Genomic DNA, 20,891 nt, shown 5'->3' on the forward strand with positions numbered 1-20,891 from the left:
TTATTGTGTAAATAAAAAATATGACTAATATATTTATAAATAATCATTAAAGTTTTGGTTTGAGTTTTTTATTAATGTAGAAAAATAATATTTATGAATTTGACATATGAATGCTTAAACTGTGACAAAAAATATAACGGATGATTGTAACAGAAACTGGAAAATATAAATCTTGCAAACTATTGTAATTGTTAATTATTCGATGTTCCCGATTTCGGAACAATGATGATGCGGACTAGCATATGGGCCACCTGATGGTAAGTGGTCACCACCGCCCATAGGCAATGGCGCTGTAAGAAATATTAACCATACCTTACATCGCCAATGCACCACCAACCTTTGGAACTAAGATGTTATGTCCCTTGTGCCTGTATTTACACTGGCTCACTCACCCTTCACCGGAACACAACAATACTGACTACTGTTGTTTAGCGATAGAATATCTGATGAGTGGATGGTACCTACACAAACGGGCTTGCACAAAGCCCTACTACCAAGTGAATATAAACATAATACAACCATAACCCCATATGAGTTTTCATACTATTGACCCTACTCCACCAATAGTCGTGATAACTTTTATCCTCGGTACATAGCTTATTGAGTAAAGAAATAATTATCAAAGTCACTAGTTTACAATTAACGTTGCTATGACGTTGAATAACAATCGAGGGACGTACTTAAAGAAAAAGACTGAATTGATAATCTTTCTTTAAAGTAAGCTAGTGTAATTTAAGTAAGTTGGATGATAAAATAAATTCAAACTCGATAATAACTGTCCAACAATTATATTTCTCAATCCCTCGCAGTCATCTCATTATTTCTCACACAGATTTATATTTTAAAAAATATATACGTATTTGTGCCAGTCTTATATTTATGCCACATAAAATAATATTACTTAAAGTTTAACAAATTATTAAACAACTAATTAACAATAATATTTTTATATATAACAATATAAAATAAATAGTTTCGGTTATAATCATTATATGTTATAATAATGTGATGTAATTCATTATCACATTCAATGCCAGAGCACCGTGTTGGAGGCTAGATTTACTCGCTAACTAACATCGGTATACATGAGGTAATGAAGAGGAATATTGTTAAAAATTATGAGTGTCGTGCAATACGAACTTGATTACAGAGGTCGAATAATCGTGCTGATTGCGCGGCTGTAACTGCAACAGTTCGTAATGAGTCGCAACTGCTTATTGCTAACAAGGTATAGCCATACCAGCATGCTATCATCATGGAAGAAGAAGTAAAGAATGGCAAGCTCTTCCTAACTCTCGGATTGATGGATCAAATGCCGTCAAGGATTTTCACCTTGTTGTTGTTCTTAGAATATTCGACACTAGTAACTAGCTACTCCAATGTGTCGGATTTTAATGGCCTTCAGGTCCGACCACCTTATTATATACATACCTACATATATAGAAACTCACCAATCTTAGCGTACGTAAGATCAAGCCAAAGAAGGCTCGTGATGTAAAGAGCGACTCTGCTTGGAGTCATGTTATGTTGTTACATCGTGATCACATCTAACAACTCCGCGCATCTTCTTCACATTATCTGGGAACAAGCAATAATATGATTAAATTTTTTAATAATATAAGCATGTCACTAGCTTACTTTTTGATGTCTCGTTGATTTCGGTCATATGCTCGTATATCATTTTAAAGAGAAATTGGAAAGGACTTAATATAGCGCATAGGTATGACCACTTCTGTTTCTTGATTCTCGTAATTTGATGGGACGGAAATATGAGTCAAATAAAAAGAGATGACATGCTTTCCAAGTCTAGTAAACTACTAAAACCTGATGACTTTTTAGTGGCCTAACGTTGGGTTTGAACCCAGGGCATTGTAATCTGTGGCCTTATAAGCGTCGTCTCATCTGGGTAACTTTTCCTTTTATTTCTCTTTCTCATTTTTTTATGTATATAAAACTGTATACAACATTAGAATATTGAATTTAAAAAAAAACAGTAAAATTAATTTGTATTTTTGTTTTAATTCACACATTACATATTTTTAATAAAAACATTGTCATTATAATATTTAATTATTTTCAAACGTTGTTAATTACATTTATCGTGTCTGTTATTTATTACATAATATAAATGTAAGCAATATATGTAATTTTATTTTATTTTATTTATTATATGTAAGCAACAAGTTCGTTCCAACCGGGGGTCCGACGATATCTTTCCGTTTTATTTTTTATTAATTGTATAAAACTTAAATATGTTAATTATTGTAAGATATATATGTATATCCCGGAGGTCTGAAGATTAATACTCGGTGATTTCATATACGCTAAGTATTATTCCACCTTTTTAAGTACTCAAATGCACGTATCTCAGTTTCTTCACAGAAATAATATACAGCCACAAATATTTTGACTTAATAGGTAAAGCGCTTCACTTAATTAAAAGCAAAATATGTTTTGCGTAAATTCCAATTTAATATGTGTGGAATATTTTAATATTTAATTTTTAAGTTAAAGCGCCGAAGCTAATATCAAATTTTAATTAAACTTTGAGTTTCAGTAGATATTTTTATTGCTTGTGGCTAACTTAATTTTACAACGAATAGGTTCCAGCGGATTTAAGTAGTTGAAGAAATCTTTATCCAAGTAGTATAACTGGTTCTTCCATTTATTTTATGATCCTTTGTAAATAATTTTAAATGTTTTGTACAAACGAATAAACAGGCTAAATTTCAATAAAACATTTAATAATTGTAAAAGTTTCTAATCAAATGTGAATTTATTTAGGATATATTAATTGAAAAGTTATAATAAATTCTAGTGAAAGACCGCGTGTAAATAGCTCCTACAACCCTTTGGAGGACAAAAGAAACTATTAAAAAGTGTTCTAATTAAACCGTCACTGTTCTTTATTTTAGAGTGTAATGAGTTTCTTTACAATGACATTTCAGACAAAAGAATATTTTAAAAATTAAACATTAATCTTTTTACGTTTGAATGTAAGAATTTATTGGTGTTTTTTTTTCGGTGATATTGTTAAAAGTTAAAACTATGTATCTACTCGTAACACGTCAATAATTTTATATGTACTTGGACACGCAAAGGTTATATAATAATTGAACAGATCGTTGTATTGTATTTCGATTCATATTTCCATAAAACAATAAAAAAACCTGTGTAATCGGATCACATAGGCTTATATTGAATATTTATTTTAATTGACGTACAATAATTGCAAATAGAATATTTATATTTTTATGAATATTCGGTATAGCTTACGATGGCTTAAGCTTAGTTAAGGTACACTTAATACAAATTACAATTGGTTTTCTTCCATTATTAGTTTATTTATTTCCTATATTGAAAATTAAAAATCAATAAAAAATATTGTTAATTAAACCAGCTGTCGGTCTTTTGCTGGTTGTTCTCAGAGCTCCGTATTTTCATTTCTGAAAACGATATTTTTATCGAGTATAACATGTTTCAACATTGTACTAAATTTACTATAAAAAAATGTATATATTTATTAGATCGATTATGTCAATAAATAATATTAAACGATAAGAATATTTCTTAAAGCATATTATAAATTGATATTTGTAACGAATTATCTCACAATAAAATATAATCACTTAAAATACACACACGAGGATTGGTTTAATTGAGATTAATTAGAATCAAGATCTCTCTGTAATACTTATATTTTTACGGGATATAATTTACTTCAAGGGCGTTTTTCATAATATGTCAGAAGTCAAGGTTGTATTCTATACATACATAATTCGTATTTTGTTAACATTATCACAGAATATGTTTTATTAAAATAATCGCGTGCTCAATACAAATAAATTATACGATATTGATAGCTTCCGACAAGCTACATTTAAATTATCGTATTACGTCACGGCAAGATACTTATCATCTCTATAGAATTTATCACTGTGGAGGTTTCCCTTGGGCCGGGCTACAAATTATAATTCCCGTATTTTTTTAGCGTCATTCATTGCTTCAGAAAATTAATTCAAATTACTAAACTCATTTATCATAAATTAAACTGGTGTTGTGTATTTTTAAATCTTGGTTTAATATTATAAGTACGTGGTTACAATAAATAAAACTTCAGCGTTTAATTTTGTATATTTTGAAACAAAACAAACAAGTGGATGAACGGGCAAATGGTTAGTGGTCACCACCGCCAATAGAAATTGGTTTTGTTAGAAATATTAAACATTCTTTACATCACCAATGCTCTGCCAATCTTCGAAACTACGATGCTATGCACTTGTGCCTGTTATTATGCTGGCTCATTCTCCTTTTAAACTGGAACATAACAATACTAAGTATTGATGTTTGGTGGTAGAATACGTGATGTTTGAGTGGTAAGCCCTACCATGAAGTAAAATCACTGTCACCAAGGTAAATTCTATTTAAAAAACGAGACTGCTATAATTTTGTTATAATAGTTTGATAGACACGAACAAAGCAATTATTGAATCGTAAGTAAAGTCAATCAGCACAAGGCGAGGCAATTGTTTTTATAATAAATTTCGCCAAAGAGCAGTTTATTTACTAAGTTATGTGTATAAAGCTAATTAAGCTAAGGAGAGCAAAACTGACTATTCCTAAAAGCAGGAGAACCCAGGACTTCATCTTGTAGAACTGATGATTTTTAAACGCTAATGGGCTATTTAATCTATAGAAGTTCTCTTCGAAAATATACCGACACTGTAAAAAAATCTAGATACACGCTCCATCCTATTAAGTTCAAAGATTATTCTACTATGTAGTTCCATTGCGGGTCAGTGGGCATAAACGTCATCTCTATTGATGTTTGGCTCTGAAATAACTGAAGCGTGGGTACGGAGCCTTAAAAAGGTAACAGCTTGTAAATGTGGGACTGTTGCGCTTATTCGACCAGGCTCCAATGCGGGCCAGTGGATAGAATCGTGACAACATTTCAGTACACATTCAAGTTTCTGCACGATGTTTTACTTCACAGTCGATTACGAAATGAATTATAAACACAAATTTAGCACATGGAAATTCAGTGATACTTACTCGGACTTGAACCCTAAACTTTCGTTAAGATTCATGAGTTTAAGCTCTGCTCACCCCAGATATATAGTACTTGCAAAGTAATATGAATAAAGTGTTTTTTTTTTTTATATTTATTACGTCTGATATTGCTACATTTACTTGTATAAATCGTGACAATGGCTGCGTATCATTCCATCTCTGCATAACATATATGTTAAGTGTTAAACGTAAATATAAACAGTAGACACACTTGAAGCACTCGAAACGGCCAGTGTGACGGACAAATGGGCCCTTGACACGAGTCAGTGGAACCACTACAACGGACACGCGGTACAAGTTATCAGAGGAAACGTTATGTTGATGCTTATATTTTATTTATTTAAAAAATGTTTTTGGAATACGAACTCACAAACATACAAAATTTAATAATAAATGCAGAATACGAAATTGAAAATAAATAGGCATTAATTGTTTTTTTGTATTTTAGCCCCACGTGGGCACAAGTAATACTTTGTCATTAACCTGATGATACGTGGTACCTTGCCATCAGGTTGCACCTGGCATTGAATAATAAAGAAATACTAATAAGTAAGGTAGGCCATGAACTTCTTCTTTGAATCTTTTCAAAAAATCGGGCCCATTTTTGATAGCGCGCTTTCACTTATGAATCGCGCCATGCATGACTGGCTCCACTCAAATAGCGATCGCTGTTCCGGCGGATCGTCGAACAACGGCTGCTGGCCACGCCTGAGTGCAAATGAGCTTTTTTGTTGACTGTACCCACTTTTGTATATGACTGTATATAGCCCGTATTTTAAAAATACGTTTTAGCATCATCGTGACAAGCAAAAATACACAATGACCGCGACCCATTTTTCAAGTTTTCCGCAAGTAAGATTCTAAATGAAAAAATAAATACGTGAAAGGAGATTGTTGTAGTAATTGAGTAGTCAAAATATTTTGGACTACATAGTTTTGTAATATTTTGCTATAAAATAGATAGTTAGTTATATTTGCTTTTTTTTCCAATCTGTTATATTTTTTAATTTTAGCATTATAGTTAACTTTACGGTTTAGCCAATGTTTTTTTTGCTCTATAATTCATAGTCTTTATTATATAATAATATTTGTTTTTATATTTGTGATATAATGCATACTTTGCTTCTGTTTTATTAATCAATGAATTATTTCACAGGGATCAATTTTAGGTCCTTTTTTACTTTTTATATATAATAATGACCTACTTTTTATGTTAAAGGTATTTCTGATATTCTGTTGTTTGTTGATGATACTTAATCAATTTAAATACATTAATAATACTTAATTATTTTTTGACAGCTAGTAAAAAAAAAAATATTATTAACGTGCCTAATGTAAAACAACAGCGATTTCAGTTCATGTTGTACAGTAGAAATCTTAGTTGACTGAAAATACAGTTCTTTGGGCAACAATACAGATTCAAAGTTTCAATAGGAGTAATATTTGTCATACCTTGGATGTAGGTTCATCTACAAAACACTTGATTAGGTAGGCTAGACAATTAACTGACATTGACACAAGTCAAATAGTAGGTAGGTTTTATACTATCATGTTCAATGGTACATTAATTATTTAGGATAATGCTGCAGACATAAAAAATATATATATTAATTCATCAAAGATAACTGTAACTATTTGTTTCTAAAAAGTAACTACTGTATTTTTGCCGATTCTTCTGGGTATGCACATTCCGAACCTTTCATTTTAACCGATAAGAATCGAAAATTAAACTTAATTCTCTGATATGATAAATATGATACAAAAGTGCTCGCTCTTGTGACCTCTTGTAGGCTCTTGACTACTTGTTTTTGAATTTTTTTATTTGATTAGATTTTAAAATATTTTTTGACTATTCAGTTCCAAAGAAATCTGAAATTACCTATTTGATAGATTTTGTTTTATTTGTAAATAAGTTAATGTCCTTGTAATTAAGTGCTAATATTAAAGCCAAATAAATATATATTCGACATAATGTTAAACCCTATCAGAACCAATACTACATACACTTTAGTGTATACAAATAATAATAAACTACATTTATAAGTAAAATTTGAATAACAATATGAAATGGCTACACCATAAAACACTGATTATTTGATTTTGATACTACTTAATACAGGAACAATTAAAAATGTTCAAATAGGAAATTAATAATTACCAAAAAGAATCACCACTCTTTGACTTCAACATAAATTTAAACTATAACGGAATACCTTTGTTGAAGTCTCATTAAAATTCTTATAAAGTACCTTCTCAGTTAAAAACTTAAACGCTCAGTTTCAGATAACTTTTAAAATATCTTAAAAAATATTAGCAGAAGGTATCCTTATTAAACGACAAAGTATTTCCATATAATATGGATTTATGACAATCCAATTAAAACTTTTCGGTCCACAATACAAAGTTTAGTATTCTTTGTAATATTTTTTTCTACTTGTACATACATGTGTTCATTATATTTTTCACGTTGCTAGTTACGGCAAAGTTTCACCTATTACGTATAAGTTCTTGAGAGCCTCGTTTACTTCTATCGATGAAGTTTTTATTACCAAGCGTTAAGATTTTCTTTGCGCATGTTTTTTAAAAACCATTATAAGAATATGTAGAATTGGTTGTCGTCCGCGGCTTCGCTCGCGTTTTACACGATGAAGACCACTTCAACCGTTATGAAATAGGCTGTTAGCCTACATCCAAACCAAATAAAAAAAAAAAACAAATACAGTTCAGTGGATTTGCCGTGAAATAGCAACAGACTGACGAACAGAGTTACTTGCGCCCTCATAACATTAGTTTATATGTAAGGAAAGCTTAAATAACTAAGATTATCTTCAAATAAGAAATGATTAAAACACGAATAATGTATATTGTATTGTTGTGATACATTTGTTAGATAATAATTCGATAGTAGTTGTCAATTCTGATTAAAAAATTATAATTACGTCATATTATTTTTCGAATTACATCGAGCCCTATCATTTGATACCTATATTGTAGAAGTGCATAAAAAATAACTATTCTGCCATCTCGTATGCTCCACCATATTGGACTTATAATGACGTCAAGCTTATCGTGTATTGTCATCCAAACTTAACGTGTATACAAAATTTCAGCCAAATCGGTTAAAGATATCTGCTTCAAAATTGAGTAGCAAGATTCCACCCGCACATACAAACGTACACATATAAACATACATTGCAAGTTAAATAGAAGCTTTTAAAATATGACCTTGTCAGTTGTCTCGCATGTTTTAAGACGTCGATGATATTTTGAAACATTGTTTTCTTGCAGTAGAATATTGTGTTCCAATAAACATGTATCCGAACTATTGTCATAAAATATGTTCATTTATCCGTTTAAACAATGAAAAATATATATATATAAACATACATATACGAGGTAAAATGTTTTCAAACTAAACACTTATGTCTACTTTTAATATTGTATGCCACGACAGTCCTTATTAGAAGTTAGCATATTTGTAAATAATGTGTTATAAAATTCCTAGAAAGCATACTCGTCAAAGTACCATACCGTACGTTGTTAAATACGGGTGTGTAGTGAATATTAACACAATTTATCCTTGATAGATTTTAAGCAATCGAATTTAGTTGTCTAAGTTAAAAAAGTCTATCTAACTCTTTATACATATTATCGAAATTAAAAGAAAAAATAATCAATCTAAGTTACTGTCTTTGTAGTGAAGAACGTCCGTGCCAAGTTTTAATAATTTATGAATTATATATACATTGTATAAATATTGAAGCTGGAAATATTTGACTCAAAAAATCTCCACAGAGTTCAAGAAGAGAATGAGAGAAGAAACACTTAATTGGTATGAAATCCTTGTCTTTATTTTTCGTAAGATACTTATTTTTAAATAATTTAGATATTTACGTCAACTTTTTAATTTAATACTTATAGATATATATAATTTTAAGATACAAAAAAAATGTTTTTCAATAAGAACTATAAGGGTTTGTAACAAAAATGAGTAAATAAATCTTATATTTTAAAAATCCATACATATCTTTTGTTGTTCAAGATAAGGCTACACCGAGTATCAATCTTATAGTCATAAAATTAACCTACATAATATATATGGAAATACTAACTCATTTATTCATGACCGAATCTACTAACGGAAATTTACCAGACATGTGTACATATCATAATCCTTTTCGTTTAATGAACTTCGACCTCTAAATTTCGTTACAATATCGAAGACAAAAATAACGTTCATGTGGTGTTTATTTTAGTAAGAGAATTTAATATAACTATGAGATTATAAACTAAAAATCCTTATGTAATGTCGGAAAAAAAGTATAGTTCAATCAGGTATGAATAAAAAAAGATAATAATTCGATTTATTATAAATACAATTTAAAAGAATGTTCCCTAGGTTATAATATTATACCATTATTAAATAATTATTATAGTGTTATGTTCTGGTTAAAATTTGAGTGAGCCAGTGTAACTACAAGTACCAGGGATACGATAACTAAATTCCCAAGGTTGGTTGTGCAATTACATTGATAAGGTTTGTTAATATTTTTTTCAGTGTCTAAAGGTGGCGAAGACTACTTACCGCCAAGTATTTTTTATTGAATACATTTGCCAGTCAGCCAAAATGTATTCAATAAAAAAAAAAACCCATTTTAAACTATCTAAATTCTACATATATAACAGTGGTTTTGAAATCAATTTCCATATAGTTTTACACACGCGGGCATAAAGTTAATACCATTTTATAACTACGAGATTTGAGATATTTTTATTATTTTAAATTGTATTTTATTTTTTGTAAACAAAAAGATATTTGTTATTGTATTTTCGACATCATAGCGTACCGCATAAAGGTTACAATTATATTCTAGTGTTATACCAAAATACTATACATAATATGCTATAATATGTATATTACGTCAACTTGCTGTATATCAAATTACTTGCCTTAAAAATAGCTTTAACTCTAGCTAACCAAGCCCTAAAGCAAATTCTTAAAACATTGGTAAGCTTGTAGTTATTAGAAATTACGAGTATTCCAATTAATAAAATACGAAAATAACGTATTTTGAAATATTAATTAAAACGGCGAGCAGCATAAATGGAATTGCGAGTAAGGGAGTAAAACGCTGGAAACAATTTTGTATTACGTATAATGCGTTATTATTATCGAGGTCAGTAATTTCTGCGCAGTCTTGGAAGTTTCGCGTTGATCTGGCTTTAAAATTACGATTTTCACAACGTTATGTAATTAAAAAAAAATGGTTTATTAAACGGTGTGTTAATATTCCACTACTGGACAAGGGTGTTCATTTATCCAAGGGACGGTATAGTCTGGTCAATTGCTTTTGGTGGTTATATATCTGGTATAATTACAACCACGATTTCCAAAGCTGGGCTACTTCAGTTCTTTACAATTATTTATTTTTATTATAAGACTGACAAGTTTATATTAACTTTATAGTAGAACGCTAAGGCGTAAGATTAAGATCTCAGAAACTATGAGTCAGTTTTGATTGATCTCTTCATAGACTACGGACTAGGTCAGCTTTCTATTCATGAGTTCATGCACCTTTCGAATCCAGAAGTAACCATAAATATCACGAGTGAAATAAGGCGATGCAGCTAGTTTAATATAATATCAAAATACACAAAAACTTCCAGCATCAGCACACAGCAACTAGTTTAAAATCCAATTGTTAGATTCGACCTATATTCACTAACAGGTGATGTTAAAAAAAGGCTTGTTACCCTTTCTGTGATTGTTGTATAAAAGTAACGTGTTTTGAATGAAAAATTATAGAATATGGTATATAAGATATTTAGTGTCTCATTTGCATGTCGCGGTTAAATTTCTTTTTTTATGTATTAGTGTAGTAGGTGGTCACCATCACAAATTTTAACCATTCCTTACATTTCCAATGCACCAACCAAAATGATCTAAGTAGTTGTCCCTTATGCCTGTAATTACACTAGCTCACTCGGTGGGTGGTGCTACCAAGACGGGTTTGTACAAAGTTCTACCAGCAAGTAAAGTATGGCTGCTGTGACCATTAGACCTCTTCTGTATACTGTTTAGTTTTCACTATTACTGTTACTGATGTTCGTAGTCCTAAATAACTAAATAAATAATTGGATACAGTCTTCGCAGATTAGGGAACTGAATTTTAAATGATCAGTAACTTAATAATTTGCTTTCCAAATCCGATTATCAAATTTGACATACGATTGATTAATGAAAACCTATGCAATAACATTTTCTGTATGTTTGTTGTACTTTAACTATTTTGGTGGGCATATACAAAACTGCATATTCAGATTTTGTGGGATCAAATCTCAGTCCAGGTGAATAAAAGGTATTTAAGAAATTTAGACAACAGCAGCTTACCTGCAACAGCAGACAACAGCCTGGAGCAGTATTAATCTTTCTTGGAGAGCATGTAAAGTTACTGTTCCTTCCAGTTGTGTCATATTACTATACTAACATATTATAAGAATATGGGATCATGGAATGTTTTTGGGTATACGCTTTTGTACTATAATATAATCTTCTCCGTAATTAGCTACTCCTTGCGATTTTCTGTCGTGGCCCGACATTAAGTTAGGGTTAGATTATCAATCACAATGTGTCAGTATTAAATATTGCAATATCCGTTGGCTGTCGAATTGTTTCCAAGAACACGATCTAAATTGCCAGATCAAATCTGAGTTCCTCAAATATTCATCGTGTTTCGAACATAGCTTATGATAGACAGTGTAGGAAATGATCTCGAAGAAACCTGTATGTATCAATTACTGTGAGACCATTGTTAACTGCCACGGATACACTAAAAGGAAAGTTTTTAATACAAAAATGTCATTAAAATCATGTTTAAATTTGTAACCTTCAAGACATAAAGGCAAGTTGAATTTCAAACGACTGTTTCAGTTATTTAAAATCTTTCACTCGTCGAAGTACCGCCTTGTGAAGACAAAAGATTTAGTAACAATAGCTTACGTTAGCAACCCTCTTTCTATTGAAGTTATTCCTGAATCATCGAACTGCTATTCAAAAGTTTTGAAGGCCCGAGTCCTTTGATCTTTGTTTAATAATAATGAAGATAAAACCACAATATATAATACTTAGTTGGTAAGTCGATGAAACACACACATTTGCATGTTACATACCTATGCCGCTAATACAATAGTGTTCAAATACGCACACATTCATAACACTAAGCCAAGAGTGCACCAACACAAACTCATTTATGCCACTACTTAAATAGCTTACAAACACATGTGTAGAGTCGTGTGTACGTCGTGTGCGATTATTAGATTTGATTAAAAACATTATTTATATAAATATGTTATGTCATGATATGTCATAAATTATTCAGTGATGTGAATAATGTAATATATATTTTTTTTAAATTCGTTATAGGGCTTTGTATAGTGTCCTGTCGGGATAGTTACCGCCCATTTACACCACCTTATACATTCTACCACCAAACAGCAACACTAAGTATTGCTTTGTTCCGGATTGACACTTATCCTGAATGAGCCAGAAAATATTAATTTATCAGTTTTACCGTATATACAGCTGATGTTTATATGATACTCCCTGTGAAGGTGAACGTCGTTTTGCGTGGATTTTAATAATTATATTATTATTTCAACGTTCACTCGCGACCTTTGATAACGTCAATCTTGGTCTTCGATATGACCGTGTATCACAATATTCAATCCTCTAATCCTATATTGCATTCAACAATGTACAGTCGGGGTAGGAAAAGGTTCGTCACCTTACGATCTATTTTCGTTTGCTCAGTATGAGCGATAACCTGCTTTACCGATGGAGTATAACATATTGCGTCGCAATGTCATTATAAGTCGCATCTAGCAAAGAGTATATAAGCGTTTAAAAGCTATAATAATAACAAGGAGAAGCCGTTAATCGGTATGATAATTACAAAGATGTTACACTATTTTGAACCAAGTCATAATACCATGTTAGTTTAATTTTATATGCAATTGTCTGTTTAGTGCTCTAGTTTCAAAAGGTACTAAGAGTTTATGACTTGATAAAGGAATGAATTTGAAAACTGACGAAGCTTTTCTTACTCTGACTGTACCTATATACGTATTTTATGTAATAAGACTTCTAATACTGAGATTATTATGTGATCTTTCGGACATCAAACATGTAGTGAAATAGAAGAAAAAAAGACGCTTGGAATTATGAGTCTTAAATTATATTACGTAGATATATACTATTTCTAAATTTAAATAAATAATTAAAAATGTCTTCTATTTAATGTAATCTATTTACTGAAATGCATTTATTATATTTTATACCTTATGTATACTATAATAGGAACCCACAAAAGTATCCCATATATTATACTTGTATAATACAACAGAATCAAATGAGACGCTGTTTCATTTGTAAGTTGTAATACAAAAAAAAAATACAAAAACGTTGATTTTAACGATACACGAGTATGTAAAATGTATGTGTCAAACGTGTTAAGTGTATGGTTTTATGTATATTCATAAATGATAATACTTTTTGTAATGCATATAAACTAAAATAAACCTACTAAAGAAATATAAACACCAGCGGCTGCATCGTGTTTTAGAGGTTTTAATATATAATAACATAGTAACAATTTTTGCCGACGTGATTGTTCGTGTGATTTTTCGTTGCATATATGTAAATACACGTAGCAAAATTAAAAAAACAAAACAATTAAACGGTGTAACACACATACAACCTTTGCACTCAATTTGGATGAAATTTACTTACATCCAAAAGAGTCACACCTGAAAGAGGTAAATAAATATAATGATTGTTTCCGTAATGTCGTAAGTAACAAAATAAGTTTTATATCACGAGGAGGCTGTTTAAAAGTTGCGAAGGGGAATATTTTTAATTGATTTAAAACAGTATAGACACGAGAAATTTCAAGTTATTTCGAAACTCATAAAGCAATCAACGCTTAATTAAGTTGAAAGTTGAATAACAGATTTCTTGAAACATCTAGGACTGAGAAGTGTCTGTGTAATTTAAAACTGACGAAAAATAAATATGCAAGCTCTTCTTGTATAATATGCAGATCTTGGGTACAGTCAGGAACTAAAGGCGTTAAGGCGAAAAAAAAACGGTCTAAAAATGGAAGCGACCATTAAGAGATAATTCTTTTATTTTCAATGCAAGTATGTTTTCAAAAGACAATATACTTGTATGAATAATAAAATATTTTTAATGATATTGTTCGCATTGTAATTCCGAAATGGTCGATATGAAATATCATATCGATATCATTAATATAATATATATAAGCGAGTAATTTATGACATATAATAATCTGAGGAATATTGGTTAAATGAAAATGGGCCGCATCTGTCTATCAATCCGCATTAGAGCAGCATAGTGGAATAAGCTCCAAGTCTTATCCTCAATAAGGAGAGGGACTTTTAGACAACAGTGGAATATTTACAGGTGCTACTGATATATATTTTTTAGTTTCATTCATGATATATTGGCAACACTTCTGTTTTATTAAATAAAAAAAAAACTCAAAATCCACACTCCTTGGCTCTTTTGAGGACATAGATTGGACTTTTTACTTGTTTCAATGCGGATTCGTAGATACATGTCGCGATATTTCACGTAAGACATGTGATTGTTTGAATGTTTTGAATACATAACAATGATTTATTAAATACCTAGTCGTGTACCCGAAGAGGTATCCCATAGGAAAAATTTAGAAATCCACCTCATTTTCATTTTTAGATTTTTTGTAACATCCAATGCCCATACTCGTGCCCAGTTAACTGCCACAAACAATAATAAACTAGTTATACAAATACTAGTTGTTACCCGCGGCTTCGTTCACGTAGAATATGAATATATTTACAAATTAACTTAAAATATTACGTAAATTTAAGACCTCCTTGTATACCACATTGGTGTGTATTTCAGCCCTTAGGGTAGAAGATCCAGAAACGCTTAAATGCGAATCAACTCATTTTTAATCGATAGCCAAAAAATAAAATGTCATGGTTCTAACTTTAAAAATGACAGACTTCCAGACTAACCTGTATATGAAATGTCAACCCAATTTCTCTCCTTAGGCGTAAAATATCCAGAAACGCTTAAATGCGAATCAACTCATTTTAATCGGTAGCCCAAAAGTAAAGTTTCCTGCATCTAACTTCAAAAATGACGGTCTTTCAGACTATCCTTTTATACGAAATGTATCTTTACAACATTTTTTCCAAATAAAAAGTAGCCTATGTCCTTTCTCAGGCTCTAGGCTATTTGTATACCAAATTTCATTGAAATCGGTCCAGTAGTTTTGGCGTGAAAGCGAGACAGACAGACAGACAGAGTTACTTTCGCATTTATAATATTAGTATGGATAGTATGGATTGTATTACACACTAGCTCACATAAGTTAAAAATTTTAAATAGTTTTTATTTATACTTCCCAAATTGATGTAACCTTTGTATATATTTCGTTCTGAACGTGGGTGCACATACCATGCATACACTCTGTATAAAAGATCTTGACTGTGTGATTAAGGAACACGCATTAATTAATTGACGCTACTTTATTGGTAGTCTGTAAACAAATGCACTCAACAATAATGATACAACTCGCACGAAGTGTTCTTTAAAAATATATCGCTGAACTTAAACAATTAGAACACTGTTTTGAAAAAGGCATTATTTTTGGAGTAACAATACATACTTTTATTTAATATCAATATTTCACGCTAAATATTAAATTTTATTCTATTCATTTGATAAATGACAAATATTCATATGAATATTTATCCCTTATTGAACTTGGATAATATTGTTTATAAAACACTGTTCTTAATATATTTACTTTAAATAGACGCATTAATTCTCCTTACTATCTTTATAATAGCAAAAATAATAAACTTCCGTAAAAAAAAAAAAAAATAGCTACATATCCTCTTGAGGGACGCATTTTTAAAAACGATATTAATTTTGTATTTAGTTCATCAGAAGCGAAAAGACCAATTGCAATATTTTTAAATATTTAACATTTTTAAATTCCAAAGAAACTTTCCTTTGGGTCAAATGGAAGAAATATTCCAAAATACACTTTTAGTGCTCACCTGTCCCATAGGAAACTCCTGTGCTAAATTTCATCTCATTAGACCCAACAGTTTAGGCCGTGCGTTGTAATTCAGTCAGTCATTTATAAATTTAAAAAATAGCTAAACACAAAAAGGTATCTTCATAATACCATAAATTATGAAGCTTGCTTCACCGAATTTGAATCAACGATCTTAAGGTAAGATTCACATTCTACCCACGAAACCACCGACCAAATATTTAGGACGAAATTAAACTCAATTTATTCATCCATCAGTATTTATCACATAAATGACTTTAAACAAAAGCAACTTAACCTAACTTTCTAAATGTTTTGCTATTGCGGGCAGTACTTACGGAGATACGAGATTAAAAATAAACCATAAAAAAAGCATAAACCTGGAATTGTTCCTGAGTACAAATGGAATGGTAGATGCGATACTGTTTGTAATAGTATATTTACATATCTACATGAATATTAAATGAATAGTAGGGTGAGGCCCGACCCTTTATTTTGCCTGAAATTTTGGGTAGTTCATTATAAATATAGTTGTCTCTATTTAATGTAATAACAATAAAATTTGACCATTTTTCTGGAATTTGACAAACATGAAGTGGAGTGAGTTACTCTGGTGAGTCCCCATGTAAGACTCACTGGCGCCGAGCGCGCTGGAACAACCACTAAAATACCGGTGGTACCCATGCTACCGTTACGATCCAAGGGTTGCCACTCCCTCCTAGGGCCTATAAAATTGGAGCCTTAGGCATTGAAACCATTAACGTCTGTTTTATTTTATTAGTTTAACTATCCTTTGAGAATCTGATTCACTTTCGGGGTGTAAGTGAAAAACAAAGAGCTATGTAATAAAAAAAAATCACTGTGTCAAACAGTATACAATTTTGAATAGGAATTTCTTATGTATATAGGTGATGTTTCCACCGAGGAAGAATTAACAAAAATACTTAAGGGAATGAAATAGGGGATGAAAATTTTAATTGAAGTTCTTATATTATATCTGAATGTAATTTTTCTTTTCAAAATTCGTCATCTGAGTCTGTGAAGTTGCTTGAAATTAATGAGATTTCTATGGAAGATCTTCATATTGAACCGAAAAATCATTTTTGAATTTAGAAATATGGAAACTGGTCTGCAACACAAGCAAAAAAACTGTCATAAATAATTAATTAAGAATATTCGGTAGGATTCGGTACCATAATATCCCATCAGGTACACGGCTATACACATATAAATAAAACTATAATATGGTAATATAATATGATCAATTTAAAAACTGGGTAAATATTTTTACTATTTTAATAGAAAAAATAGCAGGTCCTTTAACCTTGAAAACTAAGACTATTTCTCTTATGCTTGTAATTATACTGGCTCACTCACCCTTCAAATCAGAGCACAACAATAAATAGACTGAGGACTATTATGTGATGAGTGTATGGTACAAAACTCAACCGCCTGTAATCAAGTAATTTGTCTGTAACGTATACTCCACGGACTAACTTACACAATGGCTTATAAAAAATTAAACCGTACAAGTTAACGAAAAACATTATACACCAACCATGTTTTTGTAGTTCCCGTTTCTACTTATCACTTGTAATTTAAATATCACACGAAATCCGCAAGAGAATCCATTTGACCTGAAAAGCTCTAATTTTGCATAGATTCCAGTATTTTGCATATTAATGTTGCCATTCCACTAAGTAGAAAGATACTTGTCGCCTGCTAGCTAAGAAATTAACTTAAATTTCCTAGACTAGCTGTGAATTTTTGTCCCATTTTTTTTCGCTTTTTTCTTTATTGGATAATTGTATGATATTTACCGTCGAGTCTTGAAGATTCTTAAAATTTTAGAGTTCCGAGGAGTTCTTTTACGCCTCGGTTGTCTTAACAGAATATGGTCCCAGACACTTTTGACAAGTTCGTGGAACATTATTAATAGTACAGTGTTTCCAATTGGAGGTAGGGCTTCGCGCAGAGAGTACTGCTGTTTGGCGGAAGAATATCGGATTAGTACCGCAGTAGGTACCAACCAAACCAGCTGATATTCTTCCGCCAAAAATACCAATATTTAGTAGTTTTAGCAGTGTTGTGTGTTGTGTTTTGGTGTGAAGGGACATAACGTATTAGTTCTCAAGATTGGCGCTGCATTGGCAATGTTAATATTTCTTACAGCGCCTATAGACGCATTGCCTATATAAGGCTTAAATAAATAGCTCAATCGTTCATCAGTATTATAATATATTAGCGTTAACTGTTAGCTATAACGCATTTATTTAATAAAAATAAAATAAAAAAAGTTAAGGCACACTATAATGATTTAGATTCCAAATTCAAAAAGTTGTTGACGCGTATTTTTGTCATACAGTTTAGTCAGTATACTCTGTATTAGCGGGATTTCTTTAACAATTTAAGCAAAAAACTGCTGCTAGATTTATACTGTTCCATGAGTTAACATCGACCTTTTTAGGTACGGTCGAGAAGGCCTTGGATCGTTCGGAGGTCAAATTTGTAAATAGAATGAAATTTATTAAATTTTGGGTCTGTTCCAAATAATTATATTTTAACAAAAAAAAAAAGGAATTTGAAATAATTGTTATCAATGAATATATATATATTTTATGGAATTTCTTGATAAATTCTAGAATGTGAACCGTGATTATATTTAGTGACGATGCAAAACTGAGACTACTCTAATAAGATTTCTTATTAAAAAAATTGTTAATTTTATTTTTGCAAAACTCTAAGTTGTAATACCAAATAATAAACTCGCCTGCTAAATATCCGCCCGTGTATTTGATTTTGTCTCAGATGGTTTAGCGTGAAAAAATATTTTTAGAATGCTTTTACCAAGTTCCAAGTTTATAACACCACCTGGTATATCTACTCCATTAAATCTTTGTACTTCATTTCACACTCAATTTTGAAAAACATTATGTAAGCAATTTTCTGGCGTCAGATATTTTCACTGTGATTTTTTTTTTCATAAATATTTCATAAATATTGGACAACATCACATACATTACTCTGATCCCAATGTAAGTAGCTAAAGCACTCGTGTTATGGAAAATCAGAAGTAACGACGGTACCACAAACACCCAGATCCGAGGCAACATAGAAAGCCAATGAACTTTTTCTACATCGACTCGGCCGGGAATCGAACCCGGGACCTCGGAGCGGCGTACCCATGAAAACCGGTGTTTTACTCGACCACGGAGGTCGTCAATTCGTCGTGATTGTAACGTAACTAAATATTACATGAACACACATACATATAATGTTAGTCGTTATATAATTTATATATTTATTATTGCACAGGTGATGTGTATGTGTGTTAAACTATGTATGTGTATATTAATAGGTCCAGTGACACACAGTGTTTTGTTATTACATTTACGTAATATTATACTATATTGTCTTTTCGAAGATGATTATAATTAATTACGACTAGTTATGACTCAAATTCTGTGGCAAAGTCTACAAGTAATCTCCGATCAATGTCCTTTATAAATCCATTTTTATGATATTTATTCTTAAGAACACGATTGGTACATAAAATATAAATGATAAATGAATTGAAGGTAAAATAAAAAATAAAAATGTCATAAATAAATAAAATCCGTCATTCTGTCGCATTATACAATTTTAAGAACTTGTAAAGCCTGAATACGTACGTTATAAACACAAGATTTAATTCTATATAGATATTGATTAAAAAAATAAACAAGAAAATCTTGTGACATGTTGACGCGCAATACTTTTTCGTTTGTATTGTATACGATTTGAAAAGTATATACAAATGCTTATAAATCCAACGTTTATGGTCACTTCTCAATTGTCATGCCTTATCTAACTATCCTTAACTCAAGTATGTAGAGCGATTCATTATAATTAAGATCGATGGCGCAAAAACTTTTACTCGGCCCGGTCACAGGTGCTGCACCATGATTAATAATTTAGCTGCCGTCTGCACGAATACGTAAAGACCAGACTTTAGGACCACAGACTAAATAAAGGGTAGAGACGACTATTGCTTAATATTTCTGAGGCATTATTTTTCTTGTGATTTTTTTTGTCCTTTTCCACGTACCACATAGAATTACAAATTCCACCATAGCTTAAATTGATACTATTTGATATCTAGAGTTTTTTTTAAATATTTAAATCGTGTGCAGTTTGCCAATTAGACAATCTATTGTTAAGTTGTCACACACACTGGCTTACTCATCTTCAAATTGAAATACAAGAAAAGTATTACTGGTGGTAAAATATGCGCTGAGCCTCATGCCCAATTCGAGGTGCAAAATATCATACTAATTTACCTAAAAATATTTTTTTTCTATAAATCAAAAAATTTAAACACTGTGTCAGGGTAGGGTAGACAGTACGTATATTAAAGCATTTGACGCGTAAGTATTTTAAGAAGTAATACGAAACGCTGTGCCGTCCCACTTTTTCTTCACAATATCACGTGAAAAATATTAGGTTGGTTTTTATATTTTTATTTTACAATTCAACCGTTTGTGATGCGTTTTTCCATACGCTACTTCAGGGATGCAGAGATAGACATGGAGTAGTCTATCTCGTTACACGAGGTCGAGGCTGCAGACCGAAACTAGTAATTGATAAAACCGTTCATTACATATCTTATAACACTAAAGTTTTCGGTAACAGTAACTTTGTTAG

The 20,891-nt window shown here is 31.0% G+C and overlaps 1 protein-coding gene across 1 annotated transcript in view; it reads right to left on the reverse strand.

Moving 5' to 3' along the window:
- LOC113398313 (acid sphingomyelinase-like phosphodiesterase 3a) overlaps positions 1-20,891 on the reverse strand; it is an 80,145-nt gene that overhangs the window by 17,381 nt on the left and 41,873 nt on the right. The window contains exon 2 of the mRNA XM_064215345.1: positions 1,452-1,578. Coding sequence (XP_064071415.1) covers positions 1,452-1,521 — 70 coding nt within the window. The 5' untranslated portion in view covers positions 1,522-1,578. The remainder of the gene's footprint in view (positions 1-1,451; positions 1,579-20,891) is intronic.

Source organism: Vanessa tameamea, chromosome 7 (assembly GCF_037043105.1).
Source record: "Vanessa tameamea isolate UH-Manoa-2023 chromosome 7, ilVanTame1 primary haplotype, whole genome shotgun sequence".
Lineage (NCBI taxonomy): Eukaryota > Metazoa > Arthropoda > Insecta > Lepidoptera > Nymphalidae > Vanessa > Vanessa tameamea.